Source organism: Schistocerca piceifrons, chromosome 2 (genome assembly GCF_021461385.2).
Source record: "Schistocerca piceifrons isolate TAMUIC-IGC-003096 chromosome 2, iqSchPice1.1, whole genome shotgun sequence".
NCBI classification, from domain to species: Eukaryota; Metazoa; Arthropoda; class Insecta; order Orthoptera; family Acrididae; genus Schistocerca; species Schistocerca piceifrons.
In genome coordinates, this window is record NC_060139.1 from 200,381,651 (window position 1) to 200,403,465 (window position 21,815).

At 42.4% G+C, this 21,815-nt stretch overlaps 1 protein-coding gene across 1 annotated transcript in view; it reads left to right on the top strand.

The window, feature by feature from the left end:
* The window catches only part of LOC124776247 (galactoside alpha-(1,2)-fucosyltransferase 2-like), a 191,660-nt gene that overhangs the window by 47,219 nt on the left and 122,626 nt on the right, over window positions 1-21,815 (top strand). Inside the window, exon 3 of the mRNA XM_047251112.1 lies at window positions 21,085-21,257. Coding sequence (XP_047107068.1) covers window positions 21,085-21,257 — 173 coding nt within the window. The remainder of the gene's footprint in view (window positions 1-21,084; window positions 21,258-21,815) is intronic.

Consider the following 21,815-nt stretch of genomic DNA (forward strand, 5'->3'; position numbering starts at 1 on the left):
AACCTTGAGAAAATAGATTGACGTTATAGGGAAAGAGTAATAACAAATGATACACACAAAACCCAAGAAGAAACCATATGGAGGGAAGACCAATGGAGAAGTGCTCAGATTAAAGGGGCGTAAGGCATAGATGTAGGTTTCCTTTTGACCTGTTCAACGTCTATAATGCAGAAGCAATGAATTAAATAAAAATAAAAGTTACAGGTCTGGAATTAAAACAAAGAGTGAAAGGATACCAATGCTAATATTCAGTGATGATGCTGCTATCCTCAGCGAAAGAGAGGGAGAATTACAGTACCTGCTGAAGGAAATGAATGATTTACCGAGCGCAGAGTATGGATTAGGAATAAACCAAAGAAAGATGAACGTAATGGGGAATTGCAGGTAAAAAGTAAACTAACGATGAGTACAACATAGAAGGCGAAGTGAAAAAATTCTTCCTCGTTGGAAGTAAAATAACATGTGACTCGTGACGTAAGGAGGACTGAAAGAAAAACTAGTACAGGTTAGGAGGGAATTTCTAACCACAAGAGGTCAGCTAGTACCAAACACAGGCCACAATCTGAAAAAGAAATTTCTGAGACTATTTGTCTCGTGTACACCATTCTGCGGAAGCGAAACACGGAGAAACCAGGAAGGAAACGGAACGGAGCGTTTGCGATTAGATGTAAGAAGATGACGGAAACCATGTGGACTGTTAACATATGAGGATCTCCAAAGATTCGGCCTGGAAAGGAGTGTGTGAAGTACCCTGTCTAGAAGACGGAAAAGGATGATAGGATGTGTGTTAAGACATTAGGGAACAACTTACGGGGGAATTCAGAGTGCCGTAGAAGGCAAAAGACAGACAGTGGAATACATACAACAAATAATTGAGGACGCCGAGTGTACATGTTGCTCTAAGATTGCCACAGTAGAGGAAATCGAAGAGGGCCACTTAACAGCAAACACGGTCGAGAGTAGCAGTTACGCGACGCAATCAAACGTTTTGGTTACGTCAGCTACAGACAACCGGAATCTACGCTAATGGAGGTGACAAGTTTTTGAAACCAGTAATGACTTCTGCAGTGGACAAGTATACTTGTGTTCGCGAATCACTTTAAGACTCTTGATAGAAAGTAATCATACTAATTGTATTCGTGAGTCACTAAACGCATTAAGCAGGTGTTCAATGTGGGGCCTATAGGCTATCGCGTTATTTGGAGAAACGTCAGTTCACTGATAAAACTCGCTTCTGGTATCTCTGCGACCCTGCTTCGTAGAGCCAGTTTTCTGTAATTCTGTCGTAAAACCTGTTCAAATACGTTACACTATAAAAAATATCGCAAATTAGTTCAGAACGTTTAAAATAATCGTGCTAAAGCTACTAACAATGGTAAAGGCTATTTTTAAGCGTACGGAAACAAATAGGAATGACGGGGTAGAATTTTTGCCATGTATGTCGTTAAGAATGACGCTCATGATTATTAGTTCAGCTTTGTACGACGTTTAATCTTCCTTGTTAATAAAAAGTTTCTTGTCTTGAACATTGCGTATGTTATCGTATTTATCATACTTTACCATACGGGTACAGAATCCTAAAAGTGCATTCACTGTGTTTCATAAAGTACGGAAGAGATTAAAAAAAAACCTATCAAGCCGTATCACGAGAGTGAGTGAAAACTTTGCTTTGTTTGAGTCGTGGAAGGTCACAAAATACATCAGCTACCACTCACTCCAAATGTTGATAATCCATTATCTGCGAAATAGCTTAAATATGACATGGTTAGGTATTATTTAAAAATATCATTATGGTTAAATGTAGAACCAATAGTGAATTTAAAGTGAATGCCTTACTCCCCACGTGGTGAGAAATTTCAGTTTCTCCAAACCAACAGTGGATGATCAAATGTAAGTTTAACAATAACAAGAGCGAGTGGTGAGAAATTTGTTTCACCATGTTGTTTTATTCAGACTGAAAATTGGTTCTGTACAGTTCTCCACGCTACTCTATCCTGTGCATGCGTCTCCATCTCCGCATCAAAACCTACATCGATTTGAAACTACTTACAGCAGTCAAACCTTGGTCCTCTTCTACAGTTTTTACTCCTCACGCTTCCTGTCGTTACCAAACTGATGAGTCCTTCAAGCTTCAAAACGTGTCACATAGACGGACCCTTCTTTCAGTCAAGTTGTGCCATAGATTATTCCCCCAATTCTATACAGTGCGTCTTCATTAGGTATCCCATCTACCCATCTAATCTTCAGCGTTCTTCTGTAGCAGTACATTTCAAAAGCTTCTTTTCTTCTATCGTACACTTTTCACGTCCGTACAAGACTACAGTCCAGACAAACACCTTTAGGAAAGACTTCTTGAAATTTGTATTTATGTTCGCTGTTAACAAATTTCTATGTATTAGATACTCTTCACTTGCGGTGGATATTCTGCATTTTATACTCTCACTATTGCGACCATCGTCAATTATTTTTCCTCCAGCTGCCAAAACACCTCTGGTGGTACTTTTACTTCGAAGCCATACCATTTTTAGTGCCTCTTTTACTTATCTAATTCCCTTAGTAACGCCTGATTTAATTCGATAGCATTCCATTGCGTTGTTTTACTTTTGTAGATGTTCTTACAAATTCTGTTTTAACACACTACGCCCTCTGTTCAGTTGACCTTCCATTTCTTTAGTATCTCTGACAGTATGAAAATGTTATCGGCAAACCTCAATTCTTTAAAATTTCTTCTCCCTAAACGTATTACTCATTATGTTCGAGAGACACAAGTAATGCTACTAACAAAAATCCCTTCAGAGAGCCTCACTCGCGTCCAGAATTGCTAAAGTAACGAGTGTGCACTGTGTGCAGGGAATAGTAGACATCATAGAAATATTACCTCTTTCGTAGCTATCATTTTGCAAAAGACATCTACATGCTACTGCCATGAGCTGAGACCTACAAAGGCGTCAATGAGGCGAGGTTATTCAATTTTCCCGGTCATTTACAGCGGAATATCGATCAGGCGAGCTTATTACTTTTGCCAATGTGTGACACAATTTCTAAATATTTACGTATTGCAGTGAAACAAAAGGATAAGTGCGGAAAAAAATAAGCTGCCGTTTGACAACGTCTTTCATGCCAGGAAATTCTTCGCAGATTTTTAACACGACTTTATCTGTTAAGTACTTCATAGCTTCGAGGGAGTTGAATAATGCAACATGTTTTTCTTTCACAGCCAATTTCGGCTGGAAAAATATGGAATTTATTGTGAGGCATCGTGGAATATTCCCGCTTCAGCTCCTATGGTTTCATGAAGTCCCGACACGTGGTGGCGCTCTACGTAGCCTGTGTATATTAAAAGTAGAACGCTGTCATTTTCTTTCGGCGGAAAACCAGAGCATTGCAGATATTCATAGGTGATTGTAGAATGTCCACGGAGACATAGCAGTGAACAAAAGCACGGTGAGTCGTTGGATAATCATATCGCGCGAAACTGCATTTCTCCCACTTGCCGGCCGGCCGCTCATGGCCTTGACTCCTGCAATATTGGAACGTGTGGACACTCTCATTCCAATTGATCGACGGATCACACTCAGATACCTAGCTGCTCAGCTGGCGTGTCTGCCGGTTATAGTAAAACACAATCGTCCCATCAGTTGGGGTGCTCAAGCGTGTGCGCCCGCTGAGTTCCTTGCTGCCCAATAGAAGACCGTAAAGAGTAACGTAGGACCATCTGTGCAGAGCTGCTTGCGCGCTACGAGGCCGATAGTGATAGTTTCTTGTCGAACATCCCCACAGACGATGAAACATGGCTTCATCACTTCGAACCGGAAACAAAACGGCAGTCTATGGAGGGGTGTCACGCCACCTCTTCTCCGAAGAAAAAGTTCAAAGGCGCACCCTCAACGGTCTTTTGGGACTCCGAAGCCATTATTTCGTTTTATGTCTTCCCTCATGATGCAACAGTCAACTCGGAAGTGTGTTGTGCTATCCTCAGGAAATTGAAGAAACGACTTCCGCGTGTTCTTCGCAATAAAAATGCAAACGAATTTCTTGACAACGCAATGCCTCGCACAAGTCTGCCCACCCGAGAGGAGCTCACAAAACTTGATTCGACTGTTCTTCCTCATCTATCCTACAGCCCGAATCTCGCATGTTTCGACTTCCATCTGTTTGGCTCAATGAAGGACGCATTCCGCGGGAAGCAATGCACGGATGTTGGGGAGCTTACTGATGCAGCAAGACGTTGGCCCTACGTGGACTAGTAGAGCGGTACCATGCCGGCATAAAGGCCGTTCCATTAAGGTGGCGTAATGCTGTCGCAGTGAACGAATCGTTTTGCAGCTAAAAGATGGGGGATAATGGAACTACTTGCTAATTTCTACCATAGAGGGCGTCTAGGTAAACCAAATGTGTTTACTCATGTTTAAGTCTACAGCGATTGTGGATCGATGGAGAGAATGCGAAGCTGTTGATGGCGATGGGATGTTAAGCTCGTCGGTCCGTTGGTGCCGGCGCTGGGTTTCAGCCTCTCCCTTCATCATCCTCATTATCATCATCAACATCATCCTACAACAAAAACATTACACTGCACTGCACACACTTCCATTAAGCTCACCTACACTCCACAAATACACATACTACACACTTTGGACGCATCTGAAAGGAAAGGAGCCAATGTGCGAGGCGGAAGATCATCCCGGTCGGTGCCTGAAGCCACACCGTGAGACTTCCCATCCAACGATATCATAACCTCATTTATATTAAGCGTTTGTAGAACGACTTCATAGGACGGAGTACGGCACGAGATGGCAGTTTTCACAAAGCACAGCCGACTCCGACCTCCTTGTTTTTTAATTTTAGCTCATTTCTCGGATGTTTTTGCGAGATATTTCAACACCGACGTTAACAACTGTTATATACCTGTAATCGCCTTTTCAAAAAGTTTGGAAAGCCGTTAAATAAATTTAACGTTCCTTTAGAAAACATCCTTGTTTCAATATCGGTTGATTCAGCAGTTACGTGGATTAAGCAAACAACAAAATTACGTGCTCCCTATGTGTACTAAAAAGCTCGTTTTTGTATCTTGAACGGTTCACAAAATAAAAGCGTCGCTCGTGTGAAACTCGGCTTGCCCTTTTCTCACAAACACGATATCATGCGGAACATGGCTGAAGGGCAACAGTCAGATTGAATACTCCTAGATTTTCGGGAAGCGCTTGACACAGTGCTTCGCTACTAATTGTTAATCAAGGTCCGAGTGTACGGAATAGATTCCTAGATGTTGATGGTTCGGAAACTTTTTAAGCAGCCGCACCCAGTATGTTCTCCTGGACGGCAGGTGTTCATCGGAGACAAGGATAACGTCAGGAGAGCTCCAGCGAAGTGTTACAGGGCCGCACTCTTTCTCTACAAACATACACTCCTGGAAATTGAAATAAGAACACCGTGAATTCATTGTCCCAGGAAGGGGAAACTTTATTGACACATTCCTGGGGTCAGATACATCACATGATCACACTGACAGAACCACAGGCACATAGACACAGGCAACAGAGCATGCACAATGTCGGCATTAGTACAGTGTATATCCACCTTTCGCAGCAATGCAGGCTGCTATTCTCCCATGGAGACGATCGTAGAGATGCTGGATGTAGTCCTGTGGAACGGCTTGCCATGCCATTTCCACCTGGTGCCTCAGTTGGACCAGCGTTCGTGCTGGACGTGCAGACCGCGTGAAACGAAGCTTCATCCAGTCCCAAACATGCTCAATGGGGGACAGATCAGGAGATCTTGCTGGCCAGGGTAGTTGACTTACACCTTCTAGAGCACGTTGGGTGGCACGGGATACATGCGGACGTGCATTGTCCTGTTGGAACAGCAAGTTCCCTTGCCGGTCTAGGAATGGTAGAACGATGGGTTCGATGACGGTTTGGGTGTACCGTGCACTATTCAGTGTCCCCTCGACGATCACCAGTGGTGTACGGCCAGTGTAGGAGATCGCTCCCCACACCATGATGCCGGGTGTTGGCCCTGTGTGCCTCGGTCGTATGCAGTCCTGATTGTGGCGCTCACCTGCACGGCGCCAAACACGCATACGACCATCATTGGCACCAAGGCAGAAGCGACTCTCATCGCTGAAGACGACACGTCTCCATTCGTCCCTCCATTCACGCCTGTCGCGACACCACTGGACGTGGGCTGCACGATGTTGGGGCGTGAGCGGAAGACGGCCTAGCGGTGTGCGGGACCGTAGCCCAGCTTCATGGAGACGGTTGCGAATGGTCCTCGCCGATACCCCAGGAGCAACAGTGTCCCTAATTTGCTGGGAAGTGGCGGTGCGGTCCCCTACGGCACTGCGTAGTATCCTACGGTCTTGGCGTGCATCCGTGCGTCTCTGCGGTCCGGTCCCAGGTCGACGGGCACATGCACCTTCCGCCGACCACTGGCGACAACATCGATGTACTGTGGAGACCTCACGCCCCACGTGTTGAGCAATTCGGCGGTACGTCCACCCGTCCTCCTGCATGCCCACTATACGCCCTCGCTCAAAGTCCGTCAACTGCACATACGGTTCACGTTCACGCTGTCGCGGCATGCTACCAGTGTTAAAGACTGCGATGGAGCTCCGTATGCCACGGCAAACTGGCTGACACTGACGGCGGCGGTGCACAAATGCTGCGCAGCTAGCGCCATTCGACGACCAACACCGCGGTTCCTGGTGTGTCCGCTGTGCCGTGCGTGTGATCATTGCTTGTACAGCCCTCTCGCAGTGTCCGGAGCAAGTATGGTGGGTCTGACACACCGGTGTCAATGTGTTCTTTTTTCCATTTCCAGGAGTGTATATAGTCTGACGGATAGGATGAACAGCAGTCTGCGGTTGTTTACTGATGATGCTGTGGGGAACCGGAAAGTGTCTATAAGAGGATACATAATGACTTGCAGAACATTCTATTTGATTTAATGAACGACGAATTTCTATAAACGTGGGATAATGTGAGATCATTAATGCAGATTACCAAGAAAAACAGCCCTGTATTGTTCGAATTCAGTATTAGTGCTGTGCTGATTGAAATAGCCACATCGATTAAATATACTTACTTCGAAAAGCGATATGAAATGGGAAGGGTACGTAATGTCAGCCGTAGGGAAGGGGAATGGTGTACTTTGGTTTATAGGGAGACTTCTAACAAGGTATGGTATTAAACGAAACCGCTTTACAGAACACTTGTGCGCCCTATTCTTCAGTATTGCTCAAGTGTTTAAATTACCGATAAGGTCGGATTAAAAGAAGACATCAAACCAACTAGGAGTGTCCTGCTAGATTTGTCACCTGCTGATTCGACCAACACGCTAGTATTACGGAGATGCTTCGTGAACTCAAATGGGAGGTGAGATGACGTTCTTTTCGCTAAATGCTATTGAGAGCTTTTAGAGAACCTGTATTTGCAGAACGATTCAACTTCTACCAACCGTACGTCTCGCGTAATGATCGCGAAACAGTGTAAGAGAAGTAAGGTCTCCTAAGAAAGCATACAGACAGTCGTTTTTCCTCGTAATGTTTGCGAGTGAAACAGGAAAGGGAATGACTAACAGTGGGACAAGATACCCGCCGCAATGCTCCGTATGCTGGAGTGTGGAGTATGTAGCAGTAGATGAAGGTGATTCAGCCTGTGTAATGAGAAAAGTGGGTGAAGTAATTCAGCAGATTAGTGATAGCGTCTCTGATTTGTAATCCAGACGGCCGCGGTCCCGGGTTCGAAACACAGCACCGCTTAAACGTCGATTACTTGGCTGCCTAGGACTTTCAGCTTAAGAAATCACACTCATTCTACCACTGGTCTTGTCAAAGAGGGCGGAGGAACGGACAGGGGTTCAAGACACTCTCTTGTCCTTGGGTTTGGAAACTGCGCCTAAAGGCGGAAGAATCAGCAATGATCAACGGCATGAGCATGCCGAAGGCATTGGAAACCACTGAATTAAAGACACAAAATGCGTATCCACAGGACATATGACCTGTAATTGAAAAATTGTTACGATGATCTCTCCATTGGCAAAAGATTCCGTGGAATACTCCCCCATCGGATCTCTGGGAGGAGACTTGCAAGGAGGAAGTGAGTATGAGAAAAATGTTGAATAACAAAGAAAGGATAACGTTCTACGAGCCGGCGCATGGGATGTCAGAAGCTTGAATGTGGTAGGGAAGCAAGAAAATCTGTAAATGGAAATGCAAAGGCTCAGTCAATATATAGAAGGGGTCAGTGAAGTGAAGTGGTAAGAAGGCAAGGATTTCTGGTGAGATGAGTATACAGCAATATCAACAGCAGCAGAAAATGGTATAATGGGAGTAGGATTCTTTATGAATAAGAAGACAGGGCAGAGGGAGTGTTACTGTGAACAGTTCATTGATAGGGTGGTTCTTATCAGAATCGACAACAAACCAATACCAGCGATAGTTCAGGTACACATGCCAAAATCACAAGCTGAAGATGAAGAAATAGAGAAGGTATATGACGAAGCTGAACGGGTGATTCAGTACGTAAAGAGAAATGAAAATCTAATAGTTCAGTTATGGAGACTGGAATGCAGTTGTAGGGGAAGGAGTAGAAGAAAAGGTTACAGGAGAATAGGGGCTTGGGACAAGGAATGAGAGAGAAAAAAGACTAATTGAGTTCTGCAATAAATTTCACATAGTAATAGCGAATACTTTGTCAAGAATCAGAAGAGGAGGAGATATACTTAGAAAAGACCGGGTGATATGGGAAGATTTCAGTTAGATTACATCACGGTCAGATAGAGATTCTGAAATCAGATACTGGATTGCAAGGCGTACCCAGGAGCAGATGTAGACTCAGATCGCAATGTAGTAGTGATGAAGAGTAGGCTGAAGTTTAAGAGATATGAAAGTACTAAGAAACGCTTGAAATTCTCTAAGGCTACAGTTACAGCAATAACGAATAGATCAGTAGGCAGTACAATTGAAGAGGAATGGACTCGTCTAAAAATGCAATCGCAGAAGTTGCGAAGAAAAACATGGGTACAAAGAAGGTAACTGCGAAGAAACCATGCGTAACAGAATAAGTACTTCAGTTGGTCGATGAAAGAAGGAAGTACAAAAATGTTCAGGGGAATTCAGGAACACAGAAATACAAGTCACCTAGGAATGAAATAATTAGGAAATGCAGGAAAGCTATGACGAAATGACTGCATGAAAAATGTGAAGAAATCTAAAAAGAAATGATTGTCGGAAGGACTGACTCAGTATATAGAAAAATCGGAACAACATTCGGTGAAATTAAAAACAAGGGCGATAACATTAAGAGTGCAACGGGAGTTCCACTATTAAATGTAGAGGAGAGCGGATAGGTGGAAAGAGTGCACTGAATGCCTCAAAGAGGGGGAAGATTTGTCTTATGTGATAGAAGAAGAAACAGGAATGGGTTTAGAAGAAATAGGGGATCCAATTTAGAATCGGAATTTAAAAGAGCTTTGGAGGACTTAAGATCAAATAAGGTAGAATGGATCGATAAAATTTCATCAAAATTTCTAAAATAGTTGGAGGAAGTGGAAGTGGAAACCAAACGACTATTCACATTGGTGTGTAGAATGTATGAGTCTGACGACATATCGTCTGACTTTCGGAGAACGTCTTCCACACGATTGCGAAGCCTGCCAGACCTGACAAGTGCAAGAATTACCTCACAATCAACAGCTCATGCATCCATGTTGCTGACACGAATAATATACAGAAGAATGAAAAATGAAGATGTGTTAGATGATTAGTTTGGCTTTGGGAAAGGTAAGGGCACGAGAGAGGCAATTTTGACGTTGCGATTGACAATGGAAGTAAGACTAAATAAAATCCAAGACACATTCACATATTTTGTCGACCTGGAAAAAGCGTTAGACTGTGTAAAATGGTGCAAGATATTCCAAATTCTGAGAAAACTGGGGGTATGCTTTAGGGACGACGGGTAATATACAATATGTACAAGAGCCAAGAGGTAATAATAAGAATGGACGACCAAAAACGAAGTGCTCGGATTAAAAATGATGTAAGACCCTACAGTTCAATCTGTACATCAAAGAAGCAATGATGGAAATAAGAGAAAAGTTTAGGAGTGGGATTAAAATTCAAGGTAAACTTTAGGACGTCAATGATACGATATGCTGATGACATTGCTATCCTGAGGGAAAGTGAAGAAGAACTGCTTGATCTGCTGAATGAAATTAACTGTCTAATGACTAAAATATCGCTTGAGAGTAAATCGAAGAAAGACGAAAGTCATGAGAAGCAGCAGAAATGAGAATAGCGAGTAACTTAACACTAGGATTGGTGATCACGAAGTAGATGAAGTTAGGTAATTTTGCTACCTAGGCAGCAAAATAACTCATGACAAAGCAAGAAGGACGTAAAAAAGCAGACTAGCAGTGGAAAAAAGGGATTCCAGACCAAGAGAAGTCCAGTACTATCAAACATAGGACTTAATTTGAGGAAGAAATTTCCGAAAATGTACTTTTGAAGCATAGTGAAACATGGACTGTGGGAAAACCAGAACAGAAGAATATTGAAAATTAGGTGGACTGGTGAGGTAAGGAACGAGGAGGTTCTGCGCAGAATCGGAGAGGAAAGGAATATGTGGAAAACACTGACGAGGAGATGGGAGGGGATGATAGGACACCTGTTACGACATCAGCGAATTACTTCCATGGTACTAGAAGGTACTGTAGAGGGCAAGAACCGCAGAGGAAGACAGAGATTGGAATACATCCAGAAAATAATTGAGGACGTAGGTTACAATTACAACTCTGAGGTGAAGAGCTTGGCACAGGAGAGGAATTCGTGGCGGGCCACATCAAACCGGGCAGAAGACTGATGACTCAAAAATAAAAATAGAAATGTGTCTTCTGATTTGTTCCCGTCATCGGAAGATGTTTGTGAGTTGAAGAGTTCATAGCAGTAATTGATGGGTATTTCGTAAGCCTTGGAGAAATCCAATTCAGAGATGGAATCTTCTGACTGGAGAAAAGTAGGACAAAGTTCATTGACCAAAACGAGGAACGTGTGCGAAGATTGTCATATCTAAAAATTCTTTCAGTGGCAGGCGGAGTACTTCGTTGTGAGGGTCTTATTATCCAGAAGGCCAGCTGTCATACCGTCCCTCTGTGCAGACACACATCTTTCCTTCTCTTCACGGAGACTACAGGACACGGTAAACCACTTCTGCATGTCTGCAAGGAGTGAGTAGTTCATTTGCTAAGCTGTAGCGGGCTACCTTTGTGTTGCTGTCAAGACTAAGTTCGCGGTCCCACGAGGTGATGGTTCGCAGCTCACGTCCGATGTACCGCATCGGGCAGGCGCCGATCGTAACCTCAGCGCTCTGATATATCTGGCCTGCCATTCACCGCCTGCGTTTGACGTCACGCATCTGTGGCGGCGCATACCTGGCGACACGCACGTGGCGCTCAAAGGGAGACCGCAGTCTTAACAGCCGCCTCTCTGTTGCTTTCCTCATGAGGTTCCGGCGACAACATACCTGTCCAACTTTCTTATTTACCACATCTGTTCATGTCTCTGCAGGTACTGTTGTTAATAATGTAATCTCACGCGACGTCAAGAATGAAACACATCTTTTCCATTCTCCCTGACGTAGTGCCGCCTCCTTCAGAAGAGTCACACGTGACGGAATAATTCCTCAGGCGCGTCTCCTAGAGCATATTATGAGATTAAAATTAATATGTTCTTGGGGGAAATTCATAACTGAATACATACCCTGCAAAACTGTGAAGCGATTGGCAAAAAGTACTGACCGTTGTACCATGTTAGAGTTTTCTGTCACCGAGCGAGGTGGCGCAGTGGTTAGCACACTGGACTCGCATTCGGGAGGACGACGGTTCAATCCCGCGTCCGGCCATCCTGAGTTAGGTTTTCCGTGATTTCCCTAAATCGCTTCAGACAAATGCCTGGATGGTTTCTTTGACAGGGCACGGCCGACTTCCTTCCCCATCCTTCCCTAATCCAATGAGACCGATGACCTCGCTGTTTGGTCTCTTCCCCCAAATCAGTCCAGTCCTATCGTTCCTATCACGTGTGCGTGCATTAAGTAGACTAATCTTTGAATGTAAGATATTATAGCTTGTTATGCCGCTTTGTGTTTCTCTTTGCAATCAATGTTTCGACCATTCTGCTATATATATATATATATATATATATATATATATATATATATATATATATATATATATATATATATATATATATTTTCTCTTAGTACCAAATTGAGGAGCATGTCTCCACGATCATGGAACTAGTCAGTCCATAAAATCATAACAAAGGAGTAATAATAGACAAAATAAGACGTATATCAATCCTAAACAGACGATAAGCCATAGGTTTAAATAAACATAATCAACAACGTAACACAGGCGTTAGCTTAATTTTTTTTTAATTTTTCCCGGTGTTCCTCGACAGAATTGAAAAAGTGAGCCACGAGGAAACTCTTCAGTTGAAACTTGAAAGTGTATGGATTACTACTAAGAATTTTGAATTCTTGTGGCAGCTTACTGAAAATGGACGCAGGGGAAAACTGCACGCATTTCTGCACAAGGGTCAACGAGAAGCGTTCCAAGTGGAGACTGAGATTCTGCCTAGTATTAATTGAATTAGAGCTACTAACTCCTGGGAAGAAGCTGATACTGTTAACAGCAAACGACATTATAAAGAAAATATGTGAAACTTCCTGACAGGTTAAAACTGTGTGCCGGACAGAGACACGAACTCGGGACCTTTGTCTTTCGCGGGCATGTGCTCTACCTATTTTTTTTTCTTTTTGCATTTTGTTCGTTGTTGATCGTTGTGTTTGGTGTTTGCGTACGTCACACGACATCCCTTCAAGTTCGTTGTTGATCCTTTCACTCATTTTTTTTTATTACAGAGGCCAACCAGCTATCTGACCGAACACGCTCAGCTACTGTGCCGGCACCGTTTGAGCTACCCAAGCACGACTCACGCTCCGTCCACACAGCTTCAATTCTGCCAGTACCTTGTCTCCTACCTCGAGTTCGAGTCTCGGTCCGGCACACAGTTTTAATCTGTCAGGAAGTTTCATATCAGCGCACACTCCGCTGCAGAGTGAAAATCTCATTCAATAAAATATGTGTTGAGAGGCCGATGTCAGAATTCCCAGACTACTGAACAAGGGTCGACAAGAGGTTCACGCATAAACACCAATACTGCTCGAACCACCCGTGTCTGAGCCAAAAATATCGTTTTTGAGTGAGAAGAGTTACCCCAAAATATAATACCATATGTCATAAGCGCAAGAAAATAAGCAGATTACTTTTCGTGCTGAACTATCGCTTATTTTAGATACTGTTCTAATGGTAAATAAAACAGCAACAGCATTTAGTTTTTTAACAATATCTTGAACATACTGTTTTCCACAACAGCTTACTATCCATCGGAACGCCTAGTTTGAACTATTCAGTCTCATACTAATCATACACCCCTTGTGTTTAATTATAATGTCAGTTTTTGTTGAGTTGTGCGTTAGAAACGGTAAAAACTGATTCTCACTGTGATTCAGCATCAATTTATTTTCTACGAGCTACGAACTTACGTCCTGAACTACATTATTTCTGCTGCATGTCCTTAAAGAAACAGGTGAACCAATTATGAGCTACTCCCCGTATTCTATAATGGTCCAACTTCCGCAGTAATATTTTGTGATCAGTTCAGTCAGACGCCTTAGTTAAATCGAAGAAGACGCCTAGCGTTCGCATCCTTTCATTTAATCCGTCCAGATTCTCACAGAATAAAGAGAACATACCATCTTCAGTTGTTAAACCACTTGTAAAACCAAACTGAAAATTTGACAGGAAATTGTATGAACTGAAATGATCAATTATCCATGGATGTGCAGCCTTCCAATAACTTTACAAACACCGTTAGCATAGTAGTAAGTCTGGAATTGTCTGAAGCACCACTTTCTCTTTTTTTATAAAGTGGTATCACTACTGATTGTTTTAATCGCTCAGGAAACTGAGCATTGCGGAGGGAAAAATTACAAATGTTGCTAAGTACTGGGATGACATATGCAGAACAGTACTTAAGTATTCTGCTAGATTCCCTGTCATATACATGAGAGTCCTTCGTCTTTAGTGATTTAATTATTGACTCAATCTCCCCCTTGTCAGCATCATGGAAGAGTATTTCAGATAACGGTCTTGGAAAGCTGTTTTCTGATAGATCTTCTTCAGGATTTTCTGGTGTTCCCGGTTAGCTGACCACTGTCAGAAGATCACTGTATCGCTCGATTCCTGTGCTGGAAACTTCTTAAGGATCTCCTGGTGTTCCCGCGTATAATTTGCAGTGGCGCTTCCAAGCGCTTATTCGGTACGAGTGGAGTTATTGAATGAAATTTTTCTGACTAGTACTTGTGAGTCATCGTCATCGGATACATGGCGAAACAGGCATAGCAAGAGAGGAGGAATAATTGTGAAAGAAAATATTGTCTTCTCCAGAGGTGTCTTCTTGGTCGTTGTTGGTACTCCACGCGCGACCATGGTTGTATATTTCCTTGATGGCGCGTACCACGAAGCTGGAAGCCATATCAGTCTTCTGTATTGAAATTCCATTCCTCCGCAGAAATATCAACCGCATCTTGAACTTACTTTCTGTAATTGTTGCTTTGCCTTGCTAGGACTGGTACGTTGATGAAGTCTATATCTTGATCACAGTTCTCTTGATATTTCACTATCACAGATTTCACACTCTGTTTAAATGCGTGTATCGTTTGTGCTCTTTATTCCGTTCTTTTATTGTCCTCATGTCTTGCTCTACCTGTTTCACTACCGTTAACGATGACTCATCAATAGTAGACGGACAAAATTCACCGGATAATTCCACTTCAAATTATACGGGGGAGAACTCACTTTTACTATAAGTGAACGCGACGCTGCTCTTTGACAGTGTTCTACTAACCGGGAACACCAACATTACCTTAAGAAGTTTCCAACAGAGGAATCGAATGTGGATTGTGTAAGAAGAAAGTGAAGATGAACATGAAGTGTTCTAACAACCTAGAAGATTTTACCTTCAGTGGTAACTGCCACAGAAGTCTGGAAACTAACATAGTCTAATTTTACATGTGAAGTAATGAATAACACCTTGAGCTTATAACTTGGCTACACTCTTTGGTAATAAGTGATTTTTATGACCCGTGTATCTAATGTTCCTCGTATCTCATGATCCTTGTTCAATAGGAAAGGCACTGATTCCGAATAATGGTAACCGAAAGAACCCTTGTTATAACATGATCGCTGTCGCACAGATACTTATCATGGGCAACGGAGATTAAAAAGAAATTGTGTGTGGAAATAAATAATTCACTGTAGCTAGATATAATTTTAAACAACTGATTGAAATAGCGTGTAATTTGAATTCTAGATTAATGATGTACGATCACCAGTTCAAAAGTGAGGAAAAAGTAAAAAGTAGAAACGCATATGAATTACTTGCAATTAACAAACTATAGTACGATGTGTACCGAATAACGTCGCTCACTATAACGCTGCCTCTACTCACATTTTGTCAAGCAAATACCAACTACAGATCACTGTTTCTTAGTAAGTGTTACCTTACAAAAGTTCGCTCTGAATTCATTAACTAAGAACAAGCACCTTTGCAATTTTGATGTAAATTCAAAAACACGTGAAAAATTTGCAAACATTCAACAAAAATCATAAATCACTTTAAATAAAATAGCATATGCATTTTGTCAATTATTTGAAATTATTTTTACTTTGTTCTGTCTTTACTTAATTACCGTTTGGATACAGAGAAGCATACAACTACGGGTGCCATATTTAGCTGGGACCTCGTCGGAACATTCTGAGATGGGGTTGTAGAAATGAAGTTAGAAATTTACATAATACAAGTACTTTTTATTTAGATCACAATTAAATGGAACTTGTTGCGGCAGAAGTTGTTGGTACACCATATTTTTCGGAACATTTCACTTTTTTCAGCTAGTCTTTTTTCCTCTTTTAACAAGTTACCTCCATGCAAGTCAACTTGTTCTTGGACTGGCACTGTAAGATTAATTCCACAGTCCCTGGCAGCAGTCGATTTCTTTCATCACTCCACTGGGCACACATCAGCCAAAATACTCTTCCCACAGTGGCGTTGAGTGAGGCAATAGAAAGCAATATTCGCATAATTTTAGCAGCTGGCATTTGTGCTCAGGATTTTCGGTGTCCTTAAGAAAGTAAACCCACCTTTCTTCCACGAAGTGTTTAGACTTTCGTTCTTCAGACTCACGCTATGTTGCTAAAAATCTCTTCAGATACAAATATTCCTGAAAACAATTATCGCCTGGGATCTTCACACCAATTTTTAGTCAGGTATATAATAGTCTTTTCAATGAACGCCTAGTCTGGAGTTTCAGATAGCGTCATCCAATCAAATACTTGATATTTATTAAAACAAATAGCCCATTTCTCCAAGTAATAAAGTGCTATGTATAGAAAGCTATCGTCTCTTCCTCAAATTTCGAAATCTAATTATTTGTTGGTTAGGGTTCTCATTCTTTAGTTTGTTCAAATCCATTTCGATTTGCATGCCAATAAAATTGGCAGTCTTCCTTTCATTCAGACACCTTTGAATGTCGATTAGTATATTTCCTATTTCAATTCTCGAGACTTTACTCTTCGCCAAGCTTTTTATGTTCTTTTTTTTTTTTTGCAAACAGAACAAATTTTGACTGCGGAAACATGAAGTAAATTTCAGTGATTGGATTACTGAAAAAATCTGAAATTAATTTAGGTGGCCTGTCTTCGGCGTCAAAAAATCGCATTAATGGAATCCAGATCTTAAGAACTCTCTCAACTGCGGGCACTAACGACAGCCATCTTGTTTTTGAGTGAGATAGAATAGTCTGATGATTGAATCACCGTACAAGCGGAACTCTTTCAGCTTCTCCGTCCTTACCCTGTGTGTTGAAAAATAATTAAATATTTTCATGACGATTATTTCTGTGTTGACAGTTAAGCCTCCAGCAGCGCTTGATGTAGTATTGTGGAGAATATGGGGAGGGCATCCAAAGCACTACACATTTGTCCTAGTTCTTCTTTAATGTGGTGAAATATACTCCACTATCCGTGTCGATGACGCCGCCTGAAGTTGGTACTGGCGTTGTCTCCACAAATAGCGGTTAATTTATCTGATTTAATTTGCGGTTGTCTTAAAGTGTCTAAACAAAACTTTGCAATTGCGTCCGATGTTTCGTTATCCAGCGAATCAAACTTCAACAGCTTATGTTGGATTCCGTCTCAGTAAAGTATTGAAGAACTAAAGGAAATATCTTTTCAACCTTGTGGTTCGATGTGTAGGTGCCCTCACCGTAAAACGAAACTTCTTGGAATTGTTTCAGGCATTCGAATACGGAGTGTGGTGCGAGAATATTTTTAACAATATCTGTAGCTTCGGTACTGGCTGTAGACTGCATTGCGGCGACTTTGGAGTTAGGATATATTCCGGCATTCAGTTTTATGGTAGAGTCACGAGAACCATGTATTGATGATACTTGACGACTTTATAAGCTGTTGTTATTTCTGGAGCAGCAACGAGCAATTCTTCCTAGATATCTTCTTTAATCATGAATGCAGAATTGGACTTTAATGTCGACGTTACTGCGTCTCTATTTGTATGATTCTTCGTGGAAATGAGATGTCTCACATCTGCTTTACCTCCCTGAGTTACTGAGATGAAACGGCTACAAATCTCACACAATGCTTCCTAATCTGTACATCCTTTCTTGACATAGGACCACTGTTCCTTGTAATCATCCAAAAAGAGACACTTTCTCTTTCCATCCTTAGGCATTTTCGTAAGCTACGATAAGTTTACTAGACGGGAAACGGTCGACAGTAACACTTCAGTGCTCGAAGTAGACGTCAGTAAACACCTCACGCCCTATATACTCCCAGTAAATGCTTCAAACATTACTAACTTGCACCCGTTGTTCGTATTATGTTTAGAAAAAATTGTCTTATCAGATCACTATTCAAACTGAAACTGCCCGGTTCTTCTTCTTTTTTTCCCCTTTATTGTGATTTCATTCCCCTGCCCCATATGGGTAGCGGAGGGCTGTCAGCAGCACAATCCGCCACTCTTCAGCTGAGAGACATGACTGCTAATAAAAGAAGAAAATTATACATATAAAGGCGATAAAAAGGGGGACATAAAAACAGAGTAAGGGGAGATAATGGAGGTAAAAATACACTGACATGGAAACTTTCATGGGGGCACAAGTAAAAAAATTCGACATAAAGTTAAAAAACACAGTTGGCGATGTGTAGGGCACAAAAAGGGCACTGAAGTCACATGCTCAGGTTAAAAGTTGGCCGCAGTATTAAAAACACTCCAGAACAAGACACTTTAAAACCACTTGGAGAGATGAACCACACACGACGAAGAATAAAACTGCCAGGAGTGTCCTGCCGAGGGAGAGGCCTGAGAGGATTGAAAAGGAGAGGAGAGAAAGGAGCAGCAGGGGATGGGGTGGGATGAAAGGAGTAGTGGCGACAGGGGGTGCACCAAGAGGCAGGAGACTGGTGGGGCAGGTGATGAGGAGGGAAGACAAGGCAGGAGGGAGTGCAGAGACACTGAAGGGGAGCACAGGAGAGGGAGGGGACGTAGGAGGGGAAAAGCCGCTCAGGAGCAGGGAGGGGGATCCCCCTTCTTCCACGTGACCTTGCTTAAATAGTTCCATGGAGAAGTCTGGCATTTTCTCGAATGATGGCGCTAGATCTAGAAGGTGCTCGCATCGTCGATATAGGATACTAACATGCAACGCCATCTGTGAGACGACATTGTCAACATAAACTTGTTGACATAAATAAAACTGACTATGGTTGCATTTACATGTTCAGCTAACAGTTGGCGTTATTTCAGTACTTGAGCCAAGCTTGTAACGATATTTAGCAAAATCAGGACACAATTGGGGCTTCTCGGGATGTCGGGACAAGAAGGTTCATAACGATGAAGGCCCCGTTATACCGGGCCCGATGGCAACCCTAACGACAGTCCACACAGAACTTTAATTACTACTTCATCTAGTTTCACGAACCACTTATATAAGATAACTGCAAATGTAATAAAATTACCCTACATTGAATTAGCCTTATCTCTTTCGCTCACGGTTCTCTTGGTAATAGTGATGAAGGGATAGGACCTACCTGATGGTTACTGAATTAGGATAATCAGTAGCACTCAGAATGTTCACAGTTCAACTAAAAAAAGCACTGTTATGTTCAAAGAGCTAAAACTACTACGCTGACAAGCCTGTACATAAGTTCGCAGATGAGTGGCTTGATCTTACTTTGTGGCGAGCTGTAGGTGGTGCGACGTAATGCATTTTTTAACGATCGTTTATGGCAACAGGCTCTTCTTTGACAACGAGCAACTTTTAATAATTTTGGCCACACCGTACTCTCCTTCAATTGTGCTTATATGCTTTGTACTGCTCCCAGATATGTGGTCGCTCGACCATTCACAACGCCCTGCTATGCTTCAAACACCATTCCTAGAACACTCTCCGTTTAGCACCGTCACTTTGCGTCCATACTTCATCACAGAAGACTGGCGACTCTCTCTCTCTCTCTCTCTCTCTCTCTCTCTCTCTGTTACTGGCTCTGCGCTTGCTCGCGTCCAACAATATTATTGTCTGCTTTGAAATAGATGCTTTGGATACCATACAGTACGAACTCCCCTGACATTGCCAGCGTTTCCACTACAAAGTTTTTACAATATTATTTTTCAATAGTTTTTTCGTAATTATGTTGCAGTTTTTATGTAGTGAATACTAACAAAATTAATAAAGTACATGTACAAGAAATTACTTTAAAATAAAATTTTCCTTTTTGAGATGCTCATGACAGTAACAAACAAACGGCTGACCAAGCTTCGCCTTTTCCGAAATGCTCGGTCCCAATCGCCATGCCACAACAGTCTGCCATTTGCAAAGTCGCTTATGTCTGTAGATTTCCCCATTTACCATCACTGGAATGATTCTCCTATTCACATCTGCTCTGCTTTTATACTTTCCTTACCGCGTCACGTGGGCGCAATGCTACTAGGGGGCATTCTCCCTCTCGGTGGGCTGTGACCGTCATGTATTGCCTCATGATTACTTACTAGGTCTACAACTTTGCTTCCGCCGTTTTTTCTCGAAGTTCGGGGCTTTATTTGGAAAGCTTACAAAAAAAATTATGGTTCATAGTATTTCCCATCGCTGGCCACTACATTCCCCCATCTTTCGGATAGCATACGAATCCCGTGGCGGAAGAACTGGGAGTCTTTTGTGGGGATCTATGAATCGGTTCAATTTTGCACTTGTTCATACGATCGGGAGTACTGGTCATTTCAACGTTTCCATGTATATTTTGACGGGTTTTGCGACATGAGGTCCAGGACTGACCTGCTGTAAAATTGCCTTCACGTGTCTATCGCTGTATTGTGGCCGTTTGTGTTTCAGAGCTGGGCTCGAACGTATCAATTGCTTTCGATAATGATGTCCTGTGAATGTCTTCGTCTGTTTCAGTAGCTACGAAAACGTTCTGTCTTCCACCGCCATGCCGGTCTTAGACATCAAAATCACCGTTCTTAAGGTGTTGAAAACATTCTCTGCACGGTCTTTCACTAATAGTTCCCTCATCACTGATCTTTCCTGGCATTTTAAGAGCCATAGCCGCAGAATTCTTCATTTTAAAGCAGAAAATTAAAACTTCCTGCAAATGGCGAGAAATGGGTACGTAAGTTGACGTACTTAATAGAGAATAACCTTATGATGCAATCACAAATCGACTAATATTTTTATGGCACTATGTTTACAGATGCCTAAGCTTATTTTATTACACCTATGACCAACCATCCGAACCCCACTTGCCGCTACTGCCGTCTATTGGAAAACGGCTATGTTCACCAGCTGAAGCTTTTTTCCCTTGTGTAAGGTTGTAGGACTGATCTTCAGCGAGCATTGAGTGCTCTGACGCGGTAATACCTCGCCCTTTCTTGGCGCTGATGTGTCGTCTTCTCGGCAGGTGTTCGAGCCGTTCGGAGTGCCAGAGACGTACGAGTTCCTGTCGCAGTCCGGGTGCCCCGAGGATACCATGGAGGAGGTGGACCAGCGCGTCTTCAAGGTCGACCTGGAGAGGCGGCCGCTGTCAGAAGTCGTCGCGCGGGCTAAGGAGCTGCACTTGCCCATCGTCTTCGAGTAAGTAGGGGACGCACCGTTTTGAACCTAGGATACTTGTACTGATTTTCTGTATTCAAAATAACTCAAGAAATTCAAAGAGGCGTGGTTCACCGAGGTAGAAAAAGTGCTAGACACGTGGATAGCGTATGTTACAGTAGGAAATGCTACAACCAGCCACAAGTTTTTTTTTTTAATGATTTAAGTCCATATGAGAAAAAGTACCGCCACAGCTGTAGCTTGAGAATGTCTTTATTGTATCACAAGACTAGTTTCGGCGACACATTACCACCATCCTCAGGCCCTGTTTACCAAAGAACAATTACACAAATCCAATATTTGAAAACTAAACAATTATAAAACAATTAACACATGTTTATTGGGCGTATGGCTAATACAGGCATATCATAAAATTAAATTACCTATACATATGTACAGTCTTGCTCAAAAGTATCCGAACGACCTGAATTGCATTTCGCCTGATTCGAATGCAAAGCACATAACGCAGCTGTCTAGCAGGCCCTCTAATCGCCCCTCGATACAGTCGTTTGACTATTGAAAATGGTTCCAACAAGTCAC